The following is a 24691-nucleotide window of genomic DNA, read 5'->3' on the forward strand; positions in this document are numbered from 1 at the left end:
AGGTGAGTTATTTCATTATGGAGAGTGTTGAGTCCCTGTATTTGTATTTATTAGAGCATGTGGTCACAGGCCACTTCAACCCCAACCTGGGAATGGCGAGTGCTGCTTGTACCCCATTCGCAGGGATGGCGAGTGTTGTGGTACTCTGTATCTACAGTATATATGTGGGTTAATTTCTAATTAACCTTTGTTACTGTGATCATAGCTTTCTCTTTCACCCCAGATGAGCTAATTTATCTGTAACCTGTTACAGCTGCCCCTTTAATTCTAAGTCAGGTGTTGTGTTAGGTGACTGCCTCATCTTTAAAAGCCATAAGGCACTTGGCAGGTGAGCTTTAAACCAGGAAAAAACACATGTCCACTTTAGCTATGATGTGTCAGCAGCTGCCAGGCTCTTGAGAGACAATTGTTAGTGTAGGACTTGCAGTGAAATGGGGTCCCTTGGCGATGGGCTGCAAGCTTAAATGTATTGATCAATTCATGAACTAAAACTCCATTTTATTATATCTATATCACATATATATATCACATATATATATCACATATATATATATCACATATATATATCACATATATATATATATATACATACATACAGGGGTGTCAACAGCAGTGTAGACCCCTGGGCATAGCAATGTATTGTGGCCCCTACCGATCCTCTAGCGGTAGGGGTGGGGGAAGCTTTGATGTCCCGCGGGTGTTAGGGGGTATTATATCAACCGCTCAGCATGTAGGGCCTGGATCAGTAATTTCCACTAATTACCCCTTTACTGCACAGATGGTGGGAGATGAAGTGGGAGAAGGGGGCATTGGGCTGAATTAGAGGGCCCTGATACATAACTTCCAGGGTGGTAGAGGATGTTTAATACGCAGAGGAGGGGGGTATAGTGGAGTGGGCTTATTATTCATAATTCTCTGGTGGGAGGACAGCTTGCTTGACTGCAGATATCTCCAGTTCCTGGAAATAGATTTCTTAGATTTAATGCAATTAAAAACTAGAGAATCCCACCTACCAAATGGTACTGGGGACTAGGGGATCAGAGTTCAGGAGGCAGAGCATAAAACTACATACCAGGTGTGTGGAGCTGGAGCAGTAACCAGCTGCTGGAAGGCTGATATCTCTGGTTCTGGGTACAGTAGAGACAAGCTACTAGTGTCCATCAAACAGACAGAGGGTGAGATTCTCTAAGGTAAAAATGTGGTAAAAACCCCGTTATCGGGGTTTTTACCGCATTTCGGGATGCTCTAAGCATCCCCCGCCGGGTTACCGTGGCGGGGGGCATCGCCAGAAAAATCTGGCGATGCCCCATAGAAGCCAAAGGGCTGCAGGGAGGAGGAGAGCCCGGCGCAGCAGCGCCGGGTGTGGGAGGGAGGGGGGAGCCGCTAGGACCTGCTGGGACTCGGCAACTCTCACCGCAAAGGACAGCTCTTAACGCAAGAGCTGTCCTTTGCTATAATTATCGCATATGTTAGAACATATGCGATAATTATGATTGCGATGGGCGGCGAAGGGGGCGGAGCTGGGCGGCGAGTTTTAGAGAATCTCCCCCAGAACCTGAAATATCTGACTGGGAAGAGCATTTAACAGGCTTGGATGGGGACCACTGCTTTGAAGTCAGATATCTCCGGTTCCCAAGGGCCGATTTTAAAATTCTTGTACCCATGGAAATAGGGGACCCTCAGCTTTCAGCCTAGGGCCCCTAGACTCCTGGGGGGGTTTCTGGGTACTCAGAAACCCCCCCTGTGTGCGCCACTGAAAGGGCCTGTCTGCCTCTAGTGCAGTGGTCAGGGAACAGGTGTAAATTACCCCAAGTAGGGTAAAAATGAAATTCCTGGGGTAATGGACGGTCTCGCTGCCAAGACATAGCCGGCATGTCAAGGGCCGTAATTGGTGGGCTGCTGGGTGTCACGCAGACCTGGAGCCACCAGGTGTCTCCTCCAGTTCAGATAGTGTGTATTTTACCCATTTTTAAAACCGTGGGACTCCTTTTTTTGTATGGGTACCTGGGACACACTCCGCCCGGATTGACGTACGCACCCTTTAATTATGTTCCGGCTGGGTCGGGACTATCTGTGTGGCCACCTCTGTAGTTATCCAGCTGTGGAGGAGTCTGAGGAGTGGCACAACGGCACCACGTTACATCTCTTTCCGGGCACTGGGGCGGATTGATGGGCATGGTCGGAGGATGCGGACTGTGGACATTGCTTGACCCTCCTCATGGTGAGTAGTGCGTGTTGGAGTGCCACTCGGCTGCTGCCCCCGGTGATGCACCAACACATTTGACCAGTTGGGGGAGACACATTGGGAATGAACACAATGGCTAGGGAGGCGATAGAGAGGTATGTGGCTTCTACTAGTAGACTAATAGATTCAATAAAATTTTGAATTCAAATAATTCATGATATATGATTTCCTTCCTTTCAAATACGTCAGCGTATCTAAATATATTTTGGGGTAAAAGGTGAAAAAGTTCCCTGACCCCTGCTCTAGTGCATCCTGCTGCTGGCTCCGGTCCTGCAGTCCCCACTGACAGTAGCGGAGGGCTGGAGAGACAGTAGCGTAGGGCTGGAGAGACAGTACTGGAGGGCTGGAGAGACAGTAACGGAGGGCTGGAGAGACATTAGCGGAGGGCTGGAAAGACATTAGCGGAGGGCTGGAGAGACAGTAGCGGAGGGCTGGAGAGACAGTAGCGGAGGGCTGGAGAGACAGTAGCGGAGGGCTGGATAGACAGTAGCGGAGGGCTGGATAGACAGTAGCGGAGGGCTGGATAGCGGAGGGCTGGAGAGACAGTAGCGGAGGACTGGAGAGACAGTAGCGGAGGGCTGGAGAGACAGAAGTGGAGGGCTGGAGAGGCAGTGGGTGAGATTTAGGGCCTTATTCTGCTCGGTACGGTGGGACCGTATACGGGCGGATCAGGATTTTTTTAAATCTGCACATGCATAGCTTTCGCAATGCGCAGGTGCGGCGACCTCACACCGCTCACGGACGGGTCTCTCCATGCGAAAAAACCTGTCCGCAAGAGTACGGTCATTGTGGGCGGCATGGGGGCGTTTTTAGGGGAGCGGCCAGAAATGTCCACATGGCATCCCCTGCCGGCTGTGGCTGGGGGCGTCGTGTTGGCGGAGGCTGCTCGACTTGTGGGCCTGAAGGGGAAGATGCTGGCGGTACCTCTGGAGTAGCTGGATCTTCTAGGGTAAAAATTCAAATCAATGTCACCATCACATACACAAACAATGTCTCTTACCACAATCAATGCATGACTCTAATTTACCTGGAAACTCAGCAGCAAACACCTCCACCGGGATCTCGCTATCCATATTGGATATCCCCCTGACCTCGGCCACATCCACCACATCCACCACATCCAATACCAACAGCTCCAGGAGGGTATATTCCAAAGTGGATGGGATAGGCCCCCTCCCGGTGGACATGCTGTGAGCATACCGCTCAGCCATCTTCCTCTTCAGCCCACTTTTGAAGTCTGTCCACCTACAAATAATAAATACAAAGTATAATCAGGACATATGTGCACCACTCTGCTACTGAACATCATTACTACGTCACATTTACTAGTGTGGCTGATATGTTCTTTTTCTGCATATATTTGCCACACACACATTTATGTCACCATTATGAGGCATTACAGTGTCTCCTATATTACTCATTAGGCCGCTAAATGCACATACATATCTCAGTATGCAGAAATGAGAGCAGCCATGGCCAAAGTATGCTCCTCCAGCTGTTGTGAAACTACACATCCCAGCATAGCTTGACAGTGTTGATATTATGGAGTAATTTAACTATGGGAAGGCATGCTGGGATGTGTAGTTTCTCAACAGCTACATGTGCACAGTTTGGACATCCTTGTTTCATTAGCATCATATGGAACATGTTTCTACAAGTCTTTTACAACTACACACTTTCTGTTGTCCCATCACATACTTCACCTGAGCAGAACTGTGGCCATAACCTCACATCACACCAATGGTGCATGTTTCATAAATAAATGTGGGTTATTAGACATGGTTGTGTTCACATGTGTCATTGAATTGTTTCACTATCTACAAACACACCTTTCTATTATCCTCAAAACATACATGTAACATATGTTCACACATATTTGAATATCAGGGGGAGAAACACACTTGCCTTTTCTTGACCGCCGACAAATCCCTTGGCAGTCTTGACACTTTATTCACTTCTGTTATTTTCTCCCAAATCTTCATCCTTGCACTGGAAGACAGCTTCCTGGGAACTAATTCAATCCATTCTCGTGCTAGGGGTACTAAAACTCTCAATTCTTCCTCTTGAAATGCAGGGTTTTTCTTTTTGCTGGTGGTATCCTGCCCAGTACTCTTCGTAGATGGTGCAGATCGTTTTCTGGTGGCCCCAGTTACCTCACCATGCAGCTGCTGGGTCACACATGTTGGCAGAGATGCAACCTCTTGTTCTGGCTGGTTGCTGTGCCCTTCTTGAGCCGGTAGAGTTGGAACAGGGCCTGTTTGTGAGGAGCCCCCTTGATCTTCCGGCCTACTACTCTCTTGGGCCCTCCTTCTTCGCTCCTGTTCCCTCCTGCTCAATGATTCCAGCATGGATTCCACTCTTGCCCTCTCTAGGGCATCCTCAGCTGCGGAATTATTAGAGCCTGACATGTTTGCAGCAAAAGTGGTCTGCATCTGCCTGCATATTTATATGCTAAACTCCCGCCTTTCACAAGGGGCGTATTTTTTTGTTGCGAATTTCTGCAGAAAAATGCTGCTTAAATTACGCGGGAACAACGCACCTGAGCATTCACCTGTGCATGAATATAAACAGGTTGTTGACCATTCTGTGCTACATGGGTAAATGTGTGCACATGTGATTCCACTGATGAGTGTGTTTTCGCTGGTCTCTGCTGGAGTACTTGTATGGTTTATGGTAAAAAATTAAATACATACCAACGTCACAATGCTTTCTTTACATTTCTTATGTGTAATAATTATTCACAGAGCAACATGTTGTATGTGCGTTATTATCAGCGTATGTATTAATACATAGTTGCGTGTATAAATTTTCGCATACTGTATATACAGTTCGTGTCTCCCTACATTGAATGCATACTGTATGTTCATGTGTGCATATCGGAACAGTCAGCGAATCTTTTCATTCGCATACATATTGTTAATCTAAGATGGATTAATAAAGTTAACAATAAAAAAACTTTGTTTTCGACCAATCAGCAACCACCAAAACTTATATATGTACCTGCAATTAATAACTGCGCCATTGCCAATATGTCTACGATAAGGGCTGCGCCATTTGCTAATGAGGAGCTGCTGGCGTTGGTCCAGGTCATGGACCAGCGCCTGGGGCCCAGGGGCCCCTATGTATCAAATGTGGAGAAGCGCCGGGCGTATAACCCTGCCCGGCGCTTAATCTACGCCAGGACCCAGGTTCGGAGGAGCCTGGGGCAGGTGGAGCAGCGCTGGTCAGACCTGCGCCGCCGGCAGCCAGTCCTGCTATCCCGAATTCGGTGGCATATTAGCCGATGTAAGTATATTTTTATTCACAAATATGTATGCGTTTGTTAGCTATGTTTTAAGGAATGCTTTTAAATATGTGCATGAGTATGTGGGTGTCTGTATGGGTATATATGGGTAGTGTCTATATGGGTGTATATGGGTGTCTATGGCTAAGGTCTTATTTTGTGTGTAGCATATCTATTCATTAGCATGAGAAATGTATTAATTATATGAAAAATGTACATTTGTAATGTTATGAGCATGACTAATGTGAGTTTTTCTTTCACCCATTTTCATGATCCACAACCTTCAAATTCAATACCATCACCATGAACATTTCAGCATGCGCTAGGGCATGCATGACGGCCAGGGAAGAGGCCCAGCTGCAGGAGGCCCAGCGGCAGGAGGCCCAGCAGCAGGAGGCCCAGCGCCAGGAGGCCCAACTCCTGGAGGAAGAGGAGGATAGCACCATCTCCACCTCACCTTCCACCAGCCACTCCCCTACCCCCACCCACTCCCCAACCCCCACCCCCCTACTCCCACCCACCCCCCTACCCACACCCACTCCTCTACCCCCACCCACTCCTCTACCCCCACCCACCCCCCTCCCTAACCCCATTTCCTATCTCCCTACTACTCCCCACCACCCACCCCCAACCCTTACCAATCCCCACTCCACCCCACCACCTTAACCCCAACTCCCATCCCCCTTGCTCCTGTCCCCCCCATCCACAAGCACAGGAACCCCATCCAGCGGTGACCAGGATGGGACTGCTAGCCATAAGTAAACAATGTGCCTAATGTTTACATACACATTTCTACACATAAACAATTACAACACCCACATATGTGTAGCCCACATCATCATTAGTTGCAACATATCACTGCAGTGCGACCCTAAGCTGTGGCCTGTCCTCCTCCAGGAACAAAGGTCCCCTTGTTGTGTATTTTCTGAGTGTGGCCACGCCTCACCCCTTGAGTAATTGACATAACAGTACATCCAATGACATATCCTACAGTAGTGGTGTTGAAGTTATGTGGGCCCAGCTGTTGTGTAACTACACTTCCCAGCATGATGTGCAACATTAATTTATAGATTGGTTTGTTAATAGTGTGTGAGGCCATGCGGATGCATGCTTTACAAACATAGCTGTAGGCCTATAATTTGTACAGCAATGTCCTACATTTTAAAAAGTAAGGAGTGGAAAAGCCGCAACAATGTCATTACCCTTAAATAGCACAGGTTAATTGTGAGGTTTGAGGTGATTCCCCCAGCACAATCCTCCCAATTGTGATGCAGCATACAGTATGTGCCTATGCACATCCTTGCTGGCGGGTCGCCAGAACGTACGCGCTGGCGACCCGCCAGCAGCCTCGCCAGCGAGGAGACTGAGACGCGCGTGCGTCTCACGCGCACGCGCGTCTCAGTCTCCGTCGCTAGCGTGGCGGAAACCCTGTCCGTCTCCGCCTCAGGGAGACGGACGGGGTTAGGGGGGGGTTAGGGGGGATGCGGGCAGGCGGCGGGGACCCCGGGTTACCGCCGGCAAGCCGGCGGGGACCCGGGGAAACGTTTGGAAGCGCCGTCAGAAGGGGGCGCGCGCACGTCCCCTTCTCACGATCGCCATGGCGCTGGCGGGGGATGGCGGCTGGCGACGCCAGCGCCATCCCCTGCAAAGATGGACCGTGACCCATCTGTACATTCATCCAAGAAGGAGGAATTTATTTCATGTTATGTAATATGTACAGTATGTGTGTGTGTGTAAACATAATAGTATTTAGTACCGTGTTTACAGCAGACCCATCTTCAATGTAGTAGAAAAATGTATGTGGCCTTCACACTTAACTCACAACTTCTTATTATGTTAAAATACAACAAACATTTGGGTATATTATATATTAATTATAATGTTTTATTTTCCCTTCACTACAGAAACTGAACAGCACCAGGATGAGGTGGCCCACATTCTGTGGGAAATCTTCCTCACCCTTTTTTATTTGAACCTTCTTTTTGGGCGACTGGAGGCCCTCCTTTAATTTTTTTTTATCCCCCTTACTATGTTTTTACAAAATAAAAGTTTATGTACAGTTAGAAGTTGCCTGTGTTTTTAATCATAAATATGTTAGAGGGTTTGTAAGGGCAGGTACATACAGATGTGTAATGTCACTTATATTTGTAATTTGAGGTGAGGGGTAACGATTGCTGTGTGAATGTGTGTGTTTTTGGGTTAAATAATACAGTGAAAAGGCATGAATGTTTAATGTTGTTAGATTTAAACATCACACATAACATCAGGGTAGGTATACATGTTAAAAATTCTAAACAAACTAATTATGGACATAATTTAGTACATACACACGAACACCAACATAACTTTTTTTTAAAGTAAAAGCAATGTGGGGACACATAGATAGTGATTAAAATGCCACATTAGAACATAATAAATATACATGTAATGAGGGTTAAAATGTATTTTTATTAGGGTGTTCATTAAGGTAGACAATTGAGTTAATAGAAAACAATTATTGAATAACAATTAGAATAAATAATTAATTGTCTTAATCATAGTTAAAAGGCAAGATTTGCAGGTCCATATATGTGAAGGGTATGCCACCGTGCACGGACGTACGCACACTCTCACGATCCGTGACACACGCTGAGTTTTCCATTGAGAAAAGGCGAAACCCGTCCATGCACTGTGATGTACGCTCAGATATACGCAAGATGTCGGTGGGAAGACGGACGAGACCCGTCGTATGCGGTGGCGTACGCTCTGTTGTACGCCAGTTATCGGTGGCTAAGAGGGGATCCGTCCGTGCACGGTGGCGTACGCTCAAGTGTACGCTACCCCCCTTTGTCTGTGTTTGTGATGTCCGTGTGAGGCTGTTTTGTGGGCGGACTTACGCTCACCGTCCACGTTCGGCAAAACATTACTAAAAATCACCACACAAACAGACCACATGAGCGAATTTGGCAGAACCATGCACAGACCAGTGTGATCTGTACATGGTTCTGTCCAAAAAAGTGTAAAATGAACCCGGGCTGAAAGAACCGGTCCTGGTTTCATAAAATCACGGGGCAAATCAAATGTTACAAAACCAGCACCAGGCTCAAGGACCGGTCCTGGTTCCCAAAATACGGGGCCCAAAATGAGTAGGGGTCCCCTGTATTTCAAGAACCAGCACCAGGCCCAGCCAGCAGGGTAATGCCACAGCCGGGGGGAGACTTTTTAAACAAGTCCCCCCGGCCAAAGCATTCACCTCCTGACCGGTCAGCCTGGGGTCCTGGGGAAGTGGGGACCCCCCCAATGAAGGGGTCCCCCCTCCAGAACTTACCTGGCCAGACTGAAGCCTGGGGCTGTCCCCAGTACCCCTGGGCTGTGGATACCGGGCTGATCTTTGTGTAAAAGTTAGTATAAACCATTGGGTTTTGCTGTGGAACTATGAGTCCCAGCAAGCCTGGTCCACATAATGGGACTTGGAGAACCACAAGTCCCAGCATGCGGCCCATTATTGGGCTTGCTGGGACTCTTAGTTCCACGGCAGAACCAATAGTTAAATTAAAACACCTGAAAAATACATCTTTATTACATTCAGAGCCCATTCATACATATACTTACCTATCTTGACACGTAGGTAGTTCTCCGTCCATCCGATGGTCCTGAAGGACCTGTGGAAGGAATCTGTACTCACCAGGGTCCTCCGGCGTAGATCCTCTTGGGTCCAGGTAGGCATCTAGGGGACTTGGCAAAATAAAAACACGAAACACCCGGCACCAGAACGGACTGTGAGGAGGAGACGCAGAATGTGTTTACATCCTGCGGCTCCTCCTCCCGAATACCGATATTGGCCGCCTAGTGGCCTAGCAACTCCTGATTGGCCGCTAGGCTGCTTGGTCTTTTGAATGGTGATTCATATTCTGTAGATGGTGTATGCATTCATATTCAGAAATACGAATATGAATGTGCCATGAATACGAATACGGATTGTTGTATTTTTGGCATAGTAAATGCCAAAAATATGAATTTTTGTAGGCGTATTTGCCTTAGTAAATTTCCCCATATATCTATATACAGTCCTCCATCCATATACCTTGAGGAGTTGGTTAGTGAGGTTATATGCCACACTTATGATACCTCCAGAATTTTGTTTACAGATCCATAGGGCTGCGTCCAAAATCCACAAGCCCAGGGCCATTACAATGACAACTTGACCCCCCACAGCTAATTAATTTGAACTCTATGGACCAGACTCAAATGTTTGCTGCTCCTAAACGCACTTGTGCGCGCTTGCCGGCGGTATTCAAATGTTTCTGCAGGTGGATGGTGAGCTGAAAGTCAAGCAAAGTCACCCGTTTGGGCGTGCAAACTGGGCTTTCCCATCCCGCCCATTAGATAGGTTGGTTTTAGCCTATTTGCGCACCTAAAGGTGATCCTTAATTGACGGGAGACGGGAGATCGGGCGCGATATGGCATTTGAATCCGACCCTATATATGCATGTTCCCTTACTAATCTACGTGCTTGTATTCTACTTAGGCATTCTCTCTGTCATTTAAAATTGAAATGTATGATTGTTTGAGTATATCGTAATTAGCTGTTCTGCCATTCCAAGCATAGGGGATGTGCAAACAAGACTCCCCTCGGTAACATGTGAGGAGAACACCTCCCCTCATGTGTTTACATTTCAGGATGATTTCTCCTGCCTTCGCAAATCAAGTCAGTGAAAACTGACTTTTATCTGCGTGCGCCTAGACGAAGACCGGCTGGATGGTTGACGTACTGTGATGTCAACCGCCCGGCCCGCAGCAGGCATCGGCCCACCTGCCGGGGACCGGGCACATGCGCAGTCCCCAAAACATCAGGACGGGGCCAAACTTGCTATATTGCAAGTCGACAAGAATCACCCCCCAATTGCGTATTCTTTTTTTTTTTACACCATCCTATACCATGAAGCAGACGTGTTTTACCATTTAATGCAATTCTACGTAGTACGCACCTTTATCACTTAACTTTGCCTAAATAAGAATGCCCCATCCCTTTCCTACAACCACACGTGGAAATGCAGACTACTACTAACTTATTTTATATTATGTTTCAGGACATTTGCAGGATGGATTTGAACCTCTATCTCCAGAGGATTGGAATTACAGAACCAATATCAAAATTCTCCCCACCGTCCCTTTTAACCCTACGGAAGTTACATCGCCAACACATTCTCTCGATACCTTTTGAGGGCCTCAGTATACACATTGGGGAGAAAATTATTCTGGACACTTTATGGATTTATCAAAAAATAGTTTTGAGAAACCGTGGTGGCTATTGTTATGAGAACAATGGTCTTTTCTTGTGGGTTCTACAAGAGCTGGGGTACCATCCGCTGGTGCTATCAGGAAGATATAGGGACACGGACACCGGTATGTACGGACCACCGTTTGACCACATGCTATTGACCGTGGAGTTGGAGGGCAGGCGATGGCTTTGTGATGTTGGCTTCGGTGATGGAATTCTGGATCCATTGCCCTTGGAGGCAGGATGGGAAGAGGAGCAGGACGTTGGCGTATTTCACTTACTGCAGGAAGGGGAGGAGTGGTACTTGGAGAAGAAGGAGGACGACAAGTGGAGGACTCTGATCAAGTTCACCCTTGAAGAGAGGAAGTTTGAGGACTTCAGGGAAATGTCTGAATTTCACCAAACCTCACCTAGGTCTATCTTCGTCTGCAAGACCATTTGTTCCCAAACTTTACTAGGCAGGAGACTGACCTACATGGGGCGCAGGTTGATTAGCACACAGTATACCAAGGGTGGTGGGAAAGTGAGAACCACTAAAGAACTTACCGATGAGGAGATCCCTGATCTGCTCAGAGAGAAGTTTGGGATTGTGCTCAATGCAACTTTTGTCCCAAAGGACGAGGTTTGGATTCCTTCCCCTGATGGAAATTAGAGGCCTCAGGTGATATATACAGTTTACAATAGTAAATAAAAAGGCATTTTTAAGTTATGGCCAGATTCAGGTTGGCTTAGTAAGCTGCGATGAGACACCACCCATCCAAATGCCCGTCCCCTGTCAATTCCCCTTGAAAACATTTGAGGGTATGTGCAACGAGAACACATCCCTTCGCATGCTTCTGCTGCATGAGAAGTCATTCAGTGGTCACGACTGACTTTTATTTGTGTGCACCTGGACAAAGACGGGGCGGTCGGCTGACATCATGTGACGTCAGCCGCCTGCCTGCGTACCCATGGGAACTTAAAATTCACAAAACCCTCACTGCACCCCCCTGGGAGATCTATTATTTCTGGGATTCAATCACTTTCTTCCAATTTATCTTTTTACGTAGACACTTACCTACAACCTTGTGTCTCTACCCTCAGGTCTCATGTTAAAGACACCATTCATTTTCTAAAGCTGATAAGAGACATCTAGTTGAAGGACACTTATTAATTTCTGACACTTGATGTCACTAGTTTGTCTTTCAATATTCCACACGAGATGGGGATACAAACTCTCTCTAAACGTTTACTGTTGGATGATGACCTGGGGGAGAGACACCAGCAATTCCTCAAAGATTCTATTTCTTATATTTTACATCACAACTATTTTTTGTTCGAAAACACATATTATTTTCAGGTGATGGGAATGGCCATGGGGACCAGGTTCGTGCCGAGCTATGCCAATTTATACATGGGTGAAGTAGATCAACAACTTATTTGGGAGAGTGGTTTTGGCACGAATCTGGTCCACTATGGCCATTATATTGATGATTTGTTTATTATTTGGCAAGGAGATCATCTTTCTACACAATTTTTTATTAATCACCTTAATTCTAATACGTTTAATTTACACTTTACACATTCTTTTCACGAAAGTGGGACCTCTTTCCTGGATTTGACCCTCAAAGCTATAGGAGATACGATAGTTACCTCTAACTTCACTAAAGAAGTTGGGTCAAACGCGTATCTTTATTTTAAATGAAATGGGATTCTCAAGCCATGTACATTTCTCAATATAACAGCTAATCCACCTCTATTAAAAAGATTATCTCCAAAAATTACAATATATTAAAATCAGACTATTTACTAAAAGATGTTATCCCCCTTAAACCTGAGTTTGTTTTCAAAAAGAACAAAACTCTAAAAAATCAATTGGCTGAGGGAAATAAAAACAGACATGGAGCCATCTACTCTAACTTGGCTAGGCCCAAAACCCAAAGGTTTCTTTAGCTGTGGGAGCGGTACTTATGTAGTAGCCGGGCGCCCAATTAACATACGTACGCTTGCGGAAGGAAATTGCATCGCATCGCATGTCCCGTTTTAGTGCCATGCGATCCATGCAATGCGATTCCACTAGTTTATATGCATAGAGTACTGATAGTTACTGTAGCTGTGCTTTCTGAATAAGCTTAAGCTACGGAAATAGTGTAGTCAGTCAGAGCTTGTGTAAGTTCTCCCGGGCACTCACTCTTAGGAGAATAGCTGACAGTAATGGATGCTTCTCAGAGTTCTCTCATGCCCCTTTCAGACCGCACTTTTAAAACGGTAAATTGCCGTTTTTTTACCGTTTTAAAACGGTAATGTGTGCGGTCTGAAAGGTCCAGTCCCACTTAACCGGTTAGAAAATGCAGTTTTTTCTAACCGGTTAAAATGCAGGGTCCTACCCGTTTCTGAACCGGTATTTTAGCGCAAAAATCGGCTCAGAAACGGTATTTAGGACCCAGCCAATGAGCAGGGTCCTAAATTCAGCACAGTGAATACTTAATGAGCGCTCATTAAGTATTCACAGCACTGGAGCCCCCCCCGCGCGTGTCCACACCCCCCGCGCGCGTGTCGACGCCCCCCGCGCGTGTCGACGCCCCCCCCGCGTGTCGACCCCCCGCGCGTGTCGGCGCCCCCCCCCCGTGTCGACTTACCCCGTGCCGGTATCTCCGTTGTGGTTCCCGACACTGCAGCTCAGTATGCTCGGAAAGCACTTATGAAAAAAGTGTCTTTCAGAAAATGGCTGCCCCCCATACGGAAGACAGTTTTTTTAAACAGGGTTTCCTATGGGGCAGCCATTTTCTGGAAGACACTTTTTTCATAAGTGCTTTCCGAGCATACTGAGCTGCAGTCCACAACGGAGGTACCGGCACGGGGTAAGTCGACACGGGGGGGGGGGGGGGCGCCGACACGCGGGGTGTGGGGGGGGCGTCGACACGCGCGGGGGGCGTCGACATGCGCGGGGGGCGTCGACATGCTCTCGGTCGACACGCGAGGGGGGGGGGGGAGCTGCACGGAGGGGAGGGCTGAAGGCTGCACTGGCTTTGACCCTGTATTTGGAAAGTTTCCAAAAACGGGTCTGCCTGTGTCAAAAAATCGGCACTTAAACGGTAATATACCGTTTAAGTGCTGCGGTGTGAAAGGGGTTTTATCTGGCAGACCCGTTTTTGGAAACGTTTCCAAATACAGGGTCAAAGCCAGTTATGCGGTCTGAAAGCAGCATCAGTGTGACATTGACCGGTGTGCAAGGCGCAGGCATTGCAGGTGAGCAAATGTCAACGTTCACCCTGCCTACATCAGAGGAAGAGGCTGTGCTTTTTTTTCAGCAAAAGGAATTGCTGCCCGTTACGCAGACTTGCGTAAACGGCCATCCAATGAGGCTCTCTGTTAAGGAAGGGACATGGCGCTGCCACATTAAATGTTGCCGTAAGAAGGTCATCGTTCGATTGGACCACTGGTTCCCCGGGTGCCGGCTACCGTTCCTGACCCTGGTCCGGTTTGTGTACTCTTGGGCACAGGAGCTTACCAGTGTGCAGTACTGCCAGAATGAGCTGCACATGTCTATAAAGATGACGGTGCAGTACAACGGCCTCAGGAGGGAGGCGTGCACCATGGATCTCTTGTCCCAGCCGCAGACCCAAATTGGAGGCCCTGGCATGGTGGTGGAGGTAGACAAGGGCCTCTTTGTGAAGAGGAAACATAACATTGGGAGGATGCTGCCCCAGCAATGGGTATTCTGCGGTATATGCAGGGAGACAGGGGCCTGCTTCCTGACCGCCGTTGAAAGGCGAGACGCCACGACCCTAATGGCTGCCATCAACGATAATGTCACTCCCGGGTTGGTGATTTATTCTGACTGCTGGAGGGAGCGTATAATACCCAGGAACAGGGTAGGAACATTGCAGGGTGAGTCACCGCTACAATTTTGTGAACCCTGAATCAGGGGTACACACCCAAATCATTGAGCGGATGTTGAAATAAAAGACAGAGAGGCACCGCAAGACACCACTTACAATCCTATCTACAGGAATTCATGTGGAGGAAAAGTTTGGGAGCAGAAAATCCTTTTTAAAGAATTATACACGCACTGACCCTACTGCCAAAGGCTACTGCAGTGCCCTCCCAGTGACTGCTTTTTGAATCATTCTTTAATCTTTTATTCTTGTTATTATTGTTCCTAATCAGCTTATTATTCTTCATATATGTTATGAATTATCGTTATTACAGTTAAGATTCTTTGTAATTGTTCATATGTCATCATTAATAATAATCATTATTAAGTAAATTGGCAGTTTAACGTTAACATGTGTCCACATTACTGTGTCAGATGTATTGTATGGCTGCTGTGAATGTGTTCCCCTGTGTTAATAATATTCGGGGGGTGCTGTACCCAACAGTCATAAGCTGAACATATTATGTAGAAGAGAAAAAGGGACTGTTCTATGGGACGCACACTATTGCAAATTGTTAAAACATAACTTTTAATGAAATTTAATCAAATTCCCTTTAAACATGTCGAGGGAAATAACAGTGAAATAGAGAAGTTAAAATCACAGACACACACAAAACATACACACATACATAGTGCTCGAATTATATAAAGAGGTGTATTAAAACCACAGGGACGTATTATTGAAAAAATATTGTGTCTATTTCCGCACAACCTCTGCAAAGCTTCAGTTATAGAATATATCATATGTCTTATAGCATTTAACTTGGGAGATTCAAAGGGATGGTTTCAACTGACAGTTGTCCAAGTCATTGAATATATGTTATACTTAAACTTCCACACTAAGGTGTTTTACCAGCATATCATGAATTTTATGTTTATTGGAGCACCAATATTCCCTCCTTAATCAAAGGGGCTCAGTCTCCCACTTTTTCTGGGAAGCTGAGCAGCTTGTCAGCTCTCAAATGTATAGTAAATATTGGATATAGTATACTGGCCCCTTGTCAGGAACTTTAACCTCAAGGGTCAGATTATTAACAGTTATTGTTTGATCCAATAGTACTTTGCTGCCACCTAGTGGTTAATAAATAACAACACACACTTTATAGTTATAATATGGTACTAATAAGGCTAGCTTTACATTGAAATGCTCAGTAAATTATTCTGAGCAATTGACCTGATAGATAGGTACAGTTTATTTATTCATATGCTGCTACCTATCTCCTCAAATTACCTGCACCCTAATGGGTATGCAGTACTGCCTGTTATCTGAGCTATGCAATAGATTAAATCATGCTAACACATATTTCAGTAATACAGTCCTTTCCTACACGTGTTTCACTAAATAAACAGCTCTCTCAAGGCCAACCTGAGTGTACTTAATGAGAGACCTTTATTCATTTTCAATCTGCCAATCGGGATAGTTTTTTTATGTCACATGGTATGTATAACCCAATCAGTATGCTGCCATGCTGATCATGGGGAAGCTCATTCATTAGTATCCGTGATGTCAGACGCCCAACACACCTGGTAACGTCATGTGACCGGCGCCTACAACATGACGTCGGTATCTGAATACAGCAATACAGGACCACGTCGTGAAACTCCGCCTTCTCCATCTGAGGTGCCCAATAGTGCTCCCTCCATCTTACGTCACTCCCGGCGTGTCACATGTTCGGCAATTGCTCACCCGCTCGAGGGGGGGGGGGGTGAGATGCCTTGCACGGGGGGGTGCAGGGTCCCCTGGAGTACCGTCCAGGAGGGGGGGTGCGGACACAAACCCGCTGATCACCGCTGACCACACGGGGGTGGTTCGGGGTCCCCTGGAGTGCCACCCACTGACCATCACGTTGGGGGGGTTTCGGCACTAACTGTTAAAGTCCCAGGGGTAGTGCGGTTGCCACCGACCGATAGCACCAGGGGGAGGGGGTGCAGCAATCAAATGCAAGTTGGGGTAGGGGGGCGACAGCTTACCTGCTCTTAGACGCTAGGATCATTAATGCCTTCCTCTTCTTCCTGCTCCTCGGGCGGGATATTTCCTCCTGCGACGGGCGGCTGCTTGCTGCAGCTCAGTACCGCCCTCCAGTGGCCGGCGCCCTAGGCAAATGCCTGAAGCTGCCTAGTGGTGGCGCCGGCCCTATATATATGTTAGCAGTAATGAGTGCAAACCCCCCTTGTTCCACATAAGGGCCCTCATTCTTGTTGACTCGCAAAGCTATGGATTTTGCGGCTTTCCAAGTCAACCAAATGCCGCCCGCATGGCCACCTGCACCCCCCTCCCACGCCAAGTTTCCCCGCACGCATAAACATCCATTAGCAGCTTGCGGGTCAAAATCATTCGATGGTCGCGGACCATTGAACTATTTCTACAGCACTCGTAATCTAAGTCGCTCTCTGTTAACTTAGGTTTGCGGAGCACTTGTAGGGGAAGAGGGCGGGCAGCTGAAATTCAGTGACGTCAGCTGCCTGCCCCCCTCACCCGCATCACAGCTGCATTACCATGGGAATGCTGGGCGTTCCCATGGGCGCTACCCGTTCTCGCCGCCCCACGCCCCCTCCCAAACCGAGCCTGTACATGCGCATAAATGCATATTGCACTTATGCACATGCGCAGTACCAAAACAACGTACGAACACGTACGGGAGCGAAAGGATCAGAAAGAGGTCTAAGATGTATTGTACACAATTCTACTGCCAGGGAGGTGCGGGCGGTTTAAGGGGGATTGTATGCTACTTCTCCCCTCTGTCCCTGATCTCCAAGCGACCTGTGCGGGAAGCAGATGGGCAGCTGACATCTGCTAACGTCAGCACCCTGCACCCGCATCATCCCCGGATATCCCTGGGAACGACCAGCCTTTTCATGGTAACGTCCATAAAACACGGGGCGTTCCCATGGGCTGTGACCCTACTACTAGGTATGAGCAAGATGATGTAGTTCACCGTATCCACTCTCACCCTGCATCTGCACATGTGCAGAAAATGCACAGGGGACCGAATCAATCTGAATAACCCCCATTATGCCCACAGTTGTAGTGTCCCTTACACATTATGCCCACAGTTGTAGCTCCACTTACACATTATGCCCACAGTTGTGGCACCCCTTACATATTATGTCCACAGTTGTAGATCCACTTACATATTATGCCCACAGTTGTAGCTCCACTTACACATTATGCCCACAGTTGTGGCACCCCTTACACATTAAGTACAAACATAAAAGTGGTGCTATGATGATGAAAAACAATGTGTTGAATGATCATATTATATTCCTAAACATAAAAATAAATGTAATATAAAATGGATTGAGACCATACAATTTCAAAAAGGTTGCAATCAATGTCCCATTCCTAAAAAGCACAGTGACATTTGCATATTATATACATACAATGGGTCCTGCCGCTAGAGGTTTATGATCCAGTCTAATAGCATTGCAGCAGCAGTCCTCAGTTTGGGCCAGATTCTCTAAGCTTTAAAAGTGCTAAAATGGAGAGTGATAAACAATCAGCCAATCAGCTGCTACCTGCCATGTCGCAGACTGTGTTTGAAAAATGTCAGGCAGGATCTGATTGGCTGGCTTTTTATCACTCTCCATGTTATCACTTTTGAAGCTTAGAAAATCTGGCCCTTTGTGAGGTGCAGTGCCAGTTGTAGCTCCCCTTACACATTATGCCCACAGTTGTAGTGTCCTTACACATTATGCCCACAGTTGTACTGCCTCTTACATATCATGCCCACAGTTGTAGCGCCCCTTACACATTATGCCCACAGTTTTACTGCCTCTTACACATCATGCCCACAGTCGTAGCTCCCCTTACACATTATGGAAGCAATATCTGCTGGGAACTTTAGTTTAGTTTCTTCACTGTCCAGTGTGGTGCCAGACACTGACGCTATTAACATTACTGGCTGTCTGAATCTGTCTGAATCTCCAGAGCCAGACGGGTACTAACCACGGAGGCAGATAAGGTAGCGTGTTGCTGGTGCAGCTGAGCAAGACACCCTCCTCTGTGCCCTATGCCCACAACTGTCCCTGTTTACGCTGACAATACTGCTATGGTAGTAACATAGATATGATGGAGAAAGTCTCAAGGTGCTCAGAAAATTGCAGCCCGTTGTGTGGAAGCTGATGGCATGTGCAGAGTCTCCAGGGTCCAGGAGGCAGTGGGGTTGCCACATGGTCAGCTGATCTTTAGTAGAGCTCATCACCACAGCACTTCCATCCCAGACTGAAGGGTGGTGCTGCCGTGCAATGAGCACCAAGCGCACAACCAGAGAAAGTCCCTTGTGACACAGCAGGCAGCAAAAGGAATCCAAATTGGAACCATGACCCAGGTCCTCAGACACATTTTGCCTGTGTGGGGAGGCTTTTTGAAAAATAGGGGACTGTCCCTGCGATGTGATCAATGATACATTTACTTTGTGTTGCGGGCCCCCTGTTGGCCTACTGCGTAAGCACAAGTGGCCATAACCAGGGAAGGATCCTACAGATCCCTCTCTGGGTAAATGTTACAATTTGTAGCTCAAAGGGAGCGGGCCTATCCAAGCCTCCTGAGAGTTCCTGCTGATCCGGGCATTCCTGAGTGTGGATAACCCAAATTGCATTGAACCCCTTCATCCTAGCCCCACCCCCTTCCATCAGATTACCATGAAGTGTTGCTGTTTTTTTGCTGCGATAAGCAGAGTCACAATGTGATGTAGCCGGCTGCAAAATGCAGGCCAAGTTTAAAGATCAGTCACCAGCCTTGTGACTGATCTCTAAACAAGCCTGGGGACCTGTGGTGTTTACATGCTGATGCTGTAGGAGTGTGGAGCCGGCACCGTCTCCTTCATTCGCCCGAATTCATCTGGGACTTGTATGCTGAGGACACCAAACAGTGGAAGCAGGACTTGTGGTGATATACTTTTTAATATATATTTGATGTGAGTGCACTGTACTATTAAATTTGTTTCTTTTTTTAAACTTTATTGCACTATCCAGTGATCTTTGTTGAATTTGGATCATACCCACAACAATTTGTGTAAGCAAGTATATGTTGTTTGATCCCTGTATTGTATTTAGCGCCAGTGGAACACAAAATTTGTCTGTGTGCTATTACTTTGGAGAAGGCGCCATTTTGGTTTCGGTCTTTGGCACGCAAACAGCTTGGGTCTTCCAAAAGTGCCAATTCCTTTACTGTGCTTCCTGCTCTGCATCAGCCCATGTATATATTATATATAGGCTTTTTTATGGGTCCCATATTTTAAATAATTGTATTTAACATGTGATGTATGTAAAAAGGTGTATGGGCAGTTTGAGGAAACCACTCCTCGGGAACCAGGCTCAGCCTATAGGTGACCTAGATGTGAAGGAGTTAAATGCAGGGCCCTTTACAAGATAACTTCCAGGTGGAATCTGCAACCTCAGGTTCACAGGGTCCAGTGACTGCAGCGCACAGCACGCACTCTGTCATCGGGAAGGTGAGTTTAGATTATTGTCTTCTATTATATAGAAAATGCATATTACACTTACAGAGATCTTTCTTATAAATGCCCAGTAGAACAAGGATATCAGTTATTGTACAGGCAGAACCTTATTACCCCATATAGAGTAATTACGCAGCAAGCTTGTTATGTGGCAACAGCCAGGGCCACCATCAAGGGGGAACTGCTGGGACTGTTCTCGGACAGAGAGAGGGGTCCTGCCTGCCTTCACCTCCGCTGCTCTTTGCCATCACTGTATCCAGCACAGCAATGGGTCAGAGGTGTACAGCAAATGCTGGGTTCACAATAACTGTACAATCACGTACCGATGCGGTCCAAAGTCCAGAAAAGGAAGCAACATGTTTTATCAAGATCAGCGGACTGTATAAAGTACACAGATATGGACGAAGCTTGTTGCATCCTTCCCGGACTGATGCGATCTGCATCCGTATAATATTGTACAATTATTGTTTAATCACCAGTGCATTTTTTTCTTGCTTAAAATAAATCTATTCAGAATAACTCCCAGAATTTAGCAAAGATATTCCTCCCCCATCAAATATATTAGCACTTTATTTTAAAACCCAATTAGTCATTACCATCAGTTTTAACCCCTAATAGTTTATGCACATGACAATTTTATGGTGGGGCCACAGACTTCTTGATGAAAGCAATGAATTCATATATTTGAGCTTCTGAATGCAATATGCTGCAATAAAGTGATTTAAGGATGTTTACATTTCTTGTGTCACTATTCTCAAGCCCCGTACACACGGGGGAGATATATTGCTCAGTTTCTCCTTTTCATCAGCGACCAGAGATGGTCGCTGATGAAAGGGAACCTCTGCCGGGCGGTGCCGCAGAGGTAATCAGCTGGTCGCAGGGAGTAGAATGGGGCTGAAAACGGGAATGCGCACCCGGCGATTTATCGCTGGGGCACACTCCCATCACTGGCAATATGGTCGCCAGCGACCATATTTCCAGTGATTTCAGCCCCTATCGCCCCCGTGTGTACACAGTCTTAGCCTTAGTGCCTTCATACAGTAGTAAACTAAGGTCCCCTGTATCAGCTTGTATTAATTGGTTAGGAGCAATCGTGCAAACTCTCTCTCTCTCCCCCCCCTCTCTCTCTCTCCCCCCTCTCTCTCTCCGAGCGAGCCTGGCTCTCTGAACATACAGTTCAATTTGGCTATATAGCAAATTGCATGTTCAGCGAGTCTCGCTGAGGTCAGTGAACAATATAGTTTTCCGATATCATTCAGTGTGTACACACAATATCCGTGACCCACGGCCGATATGTTAACTATATCAACAGCATCCGGCATCGTGTAGTGTGTATGGGGCTTCACACATTTTACATATCACAACATATTGAAAATATATGATATGAGATTTTAATACAAGTATTTGAACAGCGGGTTACATTACCTTCCTGGTGAAATGGCAAATGTATCCATCCTTAATTGCAAATGCACATTTAAATAGATCACTAGATCATTAAACCCATTCGCAAGCCACCGAAACTCAAGCATTTGGATGTTAGTGATGCAGAACAAGTGAATGTTGAGTATATAGGGTTTGGCTGGGTACACATAAGGCGATATATTGTATGATATACTGTTGGGATGCAGATCAGAATTATGTACTGTCCATTCCGCTCAGCGGGCAATCTGATTGGTTCCAAATATCTAACTTTTGGTGAAGTTTTTCTTGTTGTCACTAGAGCTGTACCCCACTAGGTGGCGCAATAAGGAGGTTCAAATCGCCAATAGCAATATTCCATCTTCAATAGAACCTCCGTCTCAGGAAATAAACCTCTGACAGGAGAGAATATTTGGTGGCATGTCCCACAAAGCCAATGGGGACAGCAACCCAGAGGTTTGCCTCAGAGTGTCGGCCAGCAGAGATGGCTTATTGGCTCCATTCTCCATTTCTGCAAGCCACATTTTTGGTTTAAAACCAATTCCTTTCTTATCATATGTGAAAATATTGATATACTCATCCGATTATGGGATCATAAATACTGCTGTCTCCTTTCTATACTGCTTTGATAAGATTTGCAGTGGGAGTGTGTTATGGAACATCTTGTATACTTACGGCCTGATTCAGAAATGTACGCAAGCCGACTTTGTGGATGGATCTCACGTTTAGCAGTTGCTTAAGCAAATAAACAAGTCACTTAGAACATGTCAGCCACATGCGAGTATGACCGGAAGACCACTAAGCGATTGCACATGAGAGAAGTACGCAGTGCGGGTTACGCAGATGTGAGGGCGAGCAAACATATGGCTGATTACAGACCATGGGCTGCTGCAAATTTACTCCACAAGCAGATGTATAGATACAGGAAACTTTCCATGCTAAGCAGAAATACTTGTTTATTTTATAGTGTGGAAAGCAGCCAAAAAAATCTGTCCCTTACTGAGAATAGTTCTATCCTTAAACCTCCCCCTGGTGCTTAACCCTAACAGTCCCCTTTCACAGCCTAACCCTCCCCTCCAAAAGCCTATACCTAACCCTCCCCCAAGTTCCTAATCCTTACCCTACCTAACCCCAGAAAATCATGAAAAACCATGCCAACTGTATTTGTGTCAACAACCTGATTCCAAGTCACCTATTTACCGGTCAACTTTTTGACCCCATATCTATTTACAGTCTCTTCCGTCCATAAATCATAAGGAGTTGGTTAGTGTAGTTATTAATTAACTAGGTAGTATGAATGTGGCATTGTGTAGGTAATGCCACACTTATACCTCGAGAATTATGGACTTTGTTTACAGCCCCATAGGGCTGTGTCCAAAAATCCAGTCCAGAGCCATTACAATGACAACTTGACCCACAGCTAATTCATTTGAACTCTATGGGGTATATTCAATTAGTGTCGGATCCATTCAGACATTCATTTGTCGGAATGAATCAGACACTACCTACTCAAATCAGCGGCCAAATCCGGCTGTTGGAATCCTGCTCATACGGCCGGTGTCAGGACCGGGTGAGCGATGACGTAAGGCAGGCTGTGGCGGGAGCTGGGACGGCGCAAGGTGAGTGCAGCGGGAGGCTGGCAGATGGGAGGCTGGCCAAATGAGCTGCTGCTACTCACCCAGTGTCCTCCTCCATCCCACTTTATTAAAGTCGGATTGAGATGGTCGGTAACGGAGCGAAAACCTGTCGGATTTGGCTGCGTTTACCACAAAAGCATGTGGATTGGTGGCTATTTCGCCAATTCACCTAGTTGGAAAAATGCAGCCAGAACTGGATGGGTCGGAACTTCTTCTGAACTTAATGAGTTGGAAACTGACGTCTTTCAGACGCAGATTCAACTGTAATTGAATATACACTATATGTGCATGTGCCCTTAGTAATCTACGAGCTTGTATACTACTAAGCCATTCATTTAAAATAGATTGAGTATATTGTAATTAGCTGTTCTGCCATTCCAAGCATAGGGGATGGGCAAACCAGATATAATCATATCTAGGTAGAGATCCTTTTGATACACTGGTGAATTATATAAAAGGTGGTTCCACCGCAAAATTGGCATACGCCAAAATGAGGAGGTACACAAATTTCATATGCACAGAAATAAATGCATATGCCAGTAGATGTGCTCAGAATATGGTATAAAATGCAGACTACTACTTACTTTTATTTTATATTATGTTTCAGGACATTTACGTGATGGATTTGAACCTCTATCTCCAGCGGATTGGAATTACAGATCCAATATCAAAATCCTCCCCACCGTCCCTGTCAACCCTACGGAAGTTACATCGCCAACACCTTCTCTCGATACCCTTTGAGGGCCTCAGTATACACATTGGGGAGAAAATTATTCTGGACACTTTATGGATTTATCAAAAAATAGTTTTGAGAAACCGTGGTGGCTATTGTTATGAGAACAATGGTCTTTTCTTGTGGGTGTTACAAGAGCTGGGGTACCAGCCACTGGTGCTATCAGCCAGATTCAGAGACACAGTCACAGGTAAGTACGGACCACCATTTGGCCACATGCTACTGACTGTGGAGTTGGAGGGCAGGCGGTGGCTTTGTGATGTTGGCTTTGGAGAAGGAATCCTGGATCCATTGCCCTTGGAGCCAGGATGGGAAGAGGAGCAGGACAATGGTGTGTTTCACTTACTGCAGGAAGGGGAGGAGTGGTACTTGGAGAAGAAGGAGGAGAGAGGCTCCATCTGTCTGAGACACAGGAGCATCTCAGATGCTTTTGCGTCTCAGTAAGTATTGCGGCAGGGTACAGCAACCCTGCCGACAGGGTTAGGGGTTCGGTAGCACGTGCGTCTCCGGCACAAAGAGGGGGTGTGGTGTGCAAGTGCATCTCATGCACAATAAAAGGATGCATTTGCCAGTGCTCCAGGTTACATACTGGCAAATGCCTCCATTCAGAAGCAGAACTCTGGGAGGCAATGGAGTCATCTGCCGCCGGGCTTCTGCTCCCAAGGGGGCACCTCTCTTCCCCCTGGAAGTTTAAATCCGTTATTTAAAAGCCAACGATATTGCTTCTGTGGCTGAGTTC

The 24691-nt window shown here is 46.5% G+C and overlaps 2 protein-coding genes across 2 annotated transcripts; both read left to right on the forward strand.

The window, feature by feature from the left end:
* The first annotated feature begins 10588 nt into the window (after positions 1-10588).
* On the forward strand, positions 10589-11550 carry LOC146021395 (arylamine N-acetyltransferase, pineal gland isozyme NAT-3-like). Its single transcript, XM_083155179.1, has one exon. The coding sequence runs from the start codon at positions 10589-10591 to the stop codon at positions 11438-11440; it is 852 nt and encodes a 283-aa protein (XP_083011305.1). The 3' UTR covers positions 11441-11550.
* Positions 11551-23832: 12282 nt separating this feature from the next.
* On the forward strand, positions 23833-24396 carry LOC146021082 (arylamine N-acetyltransferase, pineal gland isozyme NAT-3-like). Its single transcript, XM_083154883.1, has one exon. The coding sequence runs from the start codon at positions 23839-23841 to the stop codon at positions 24394-24396; it is 558 nt and encodes a 185-aa protein (XP_083011009.1). The 5' UTR covers positions 23833-23838.
* Positions 24397-24691: the final 295 nt, after the last annotated feature.

Source organism: Crinia signifera, chromosome 7 (assembly GCF_055691185.1).
Source record: "Crinia signifera chromosome 7, ASM5569118v1, whole genome shotgun sequence".
NCBI classification, from domain to species: Eukaryota; Metazoa; Chordata; class Amphibia; order Anura; family Myobatrachidae; genus Crinia; species Crinia signifera.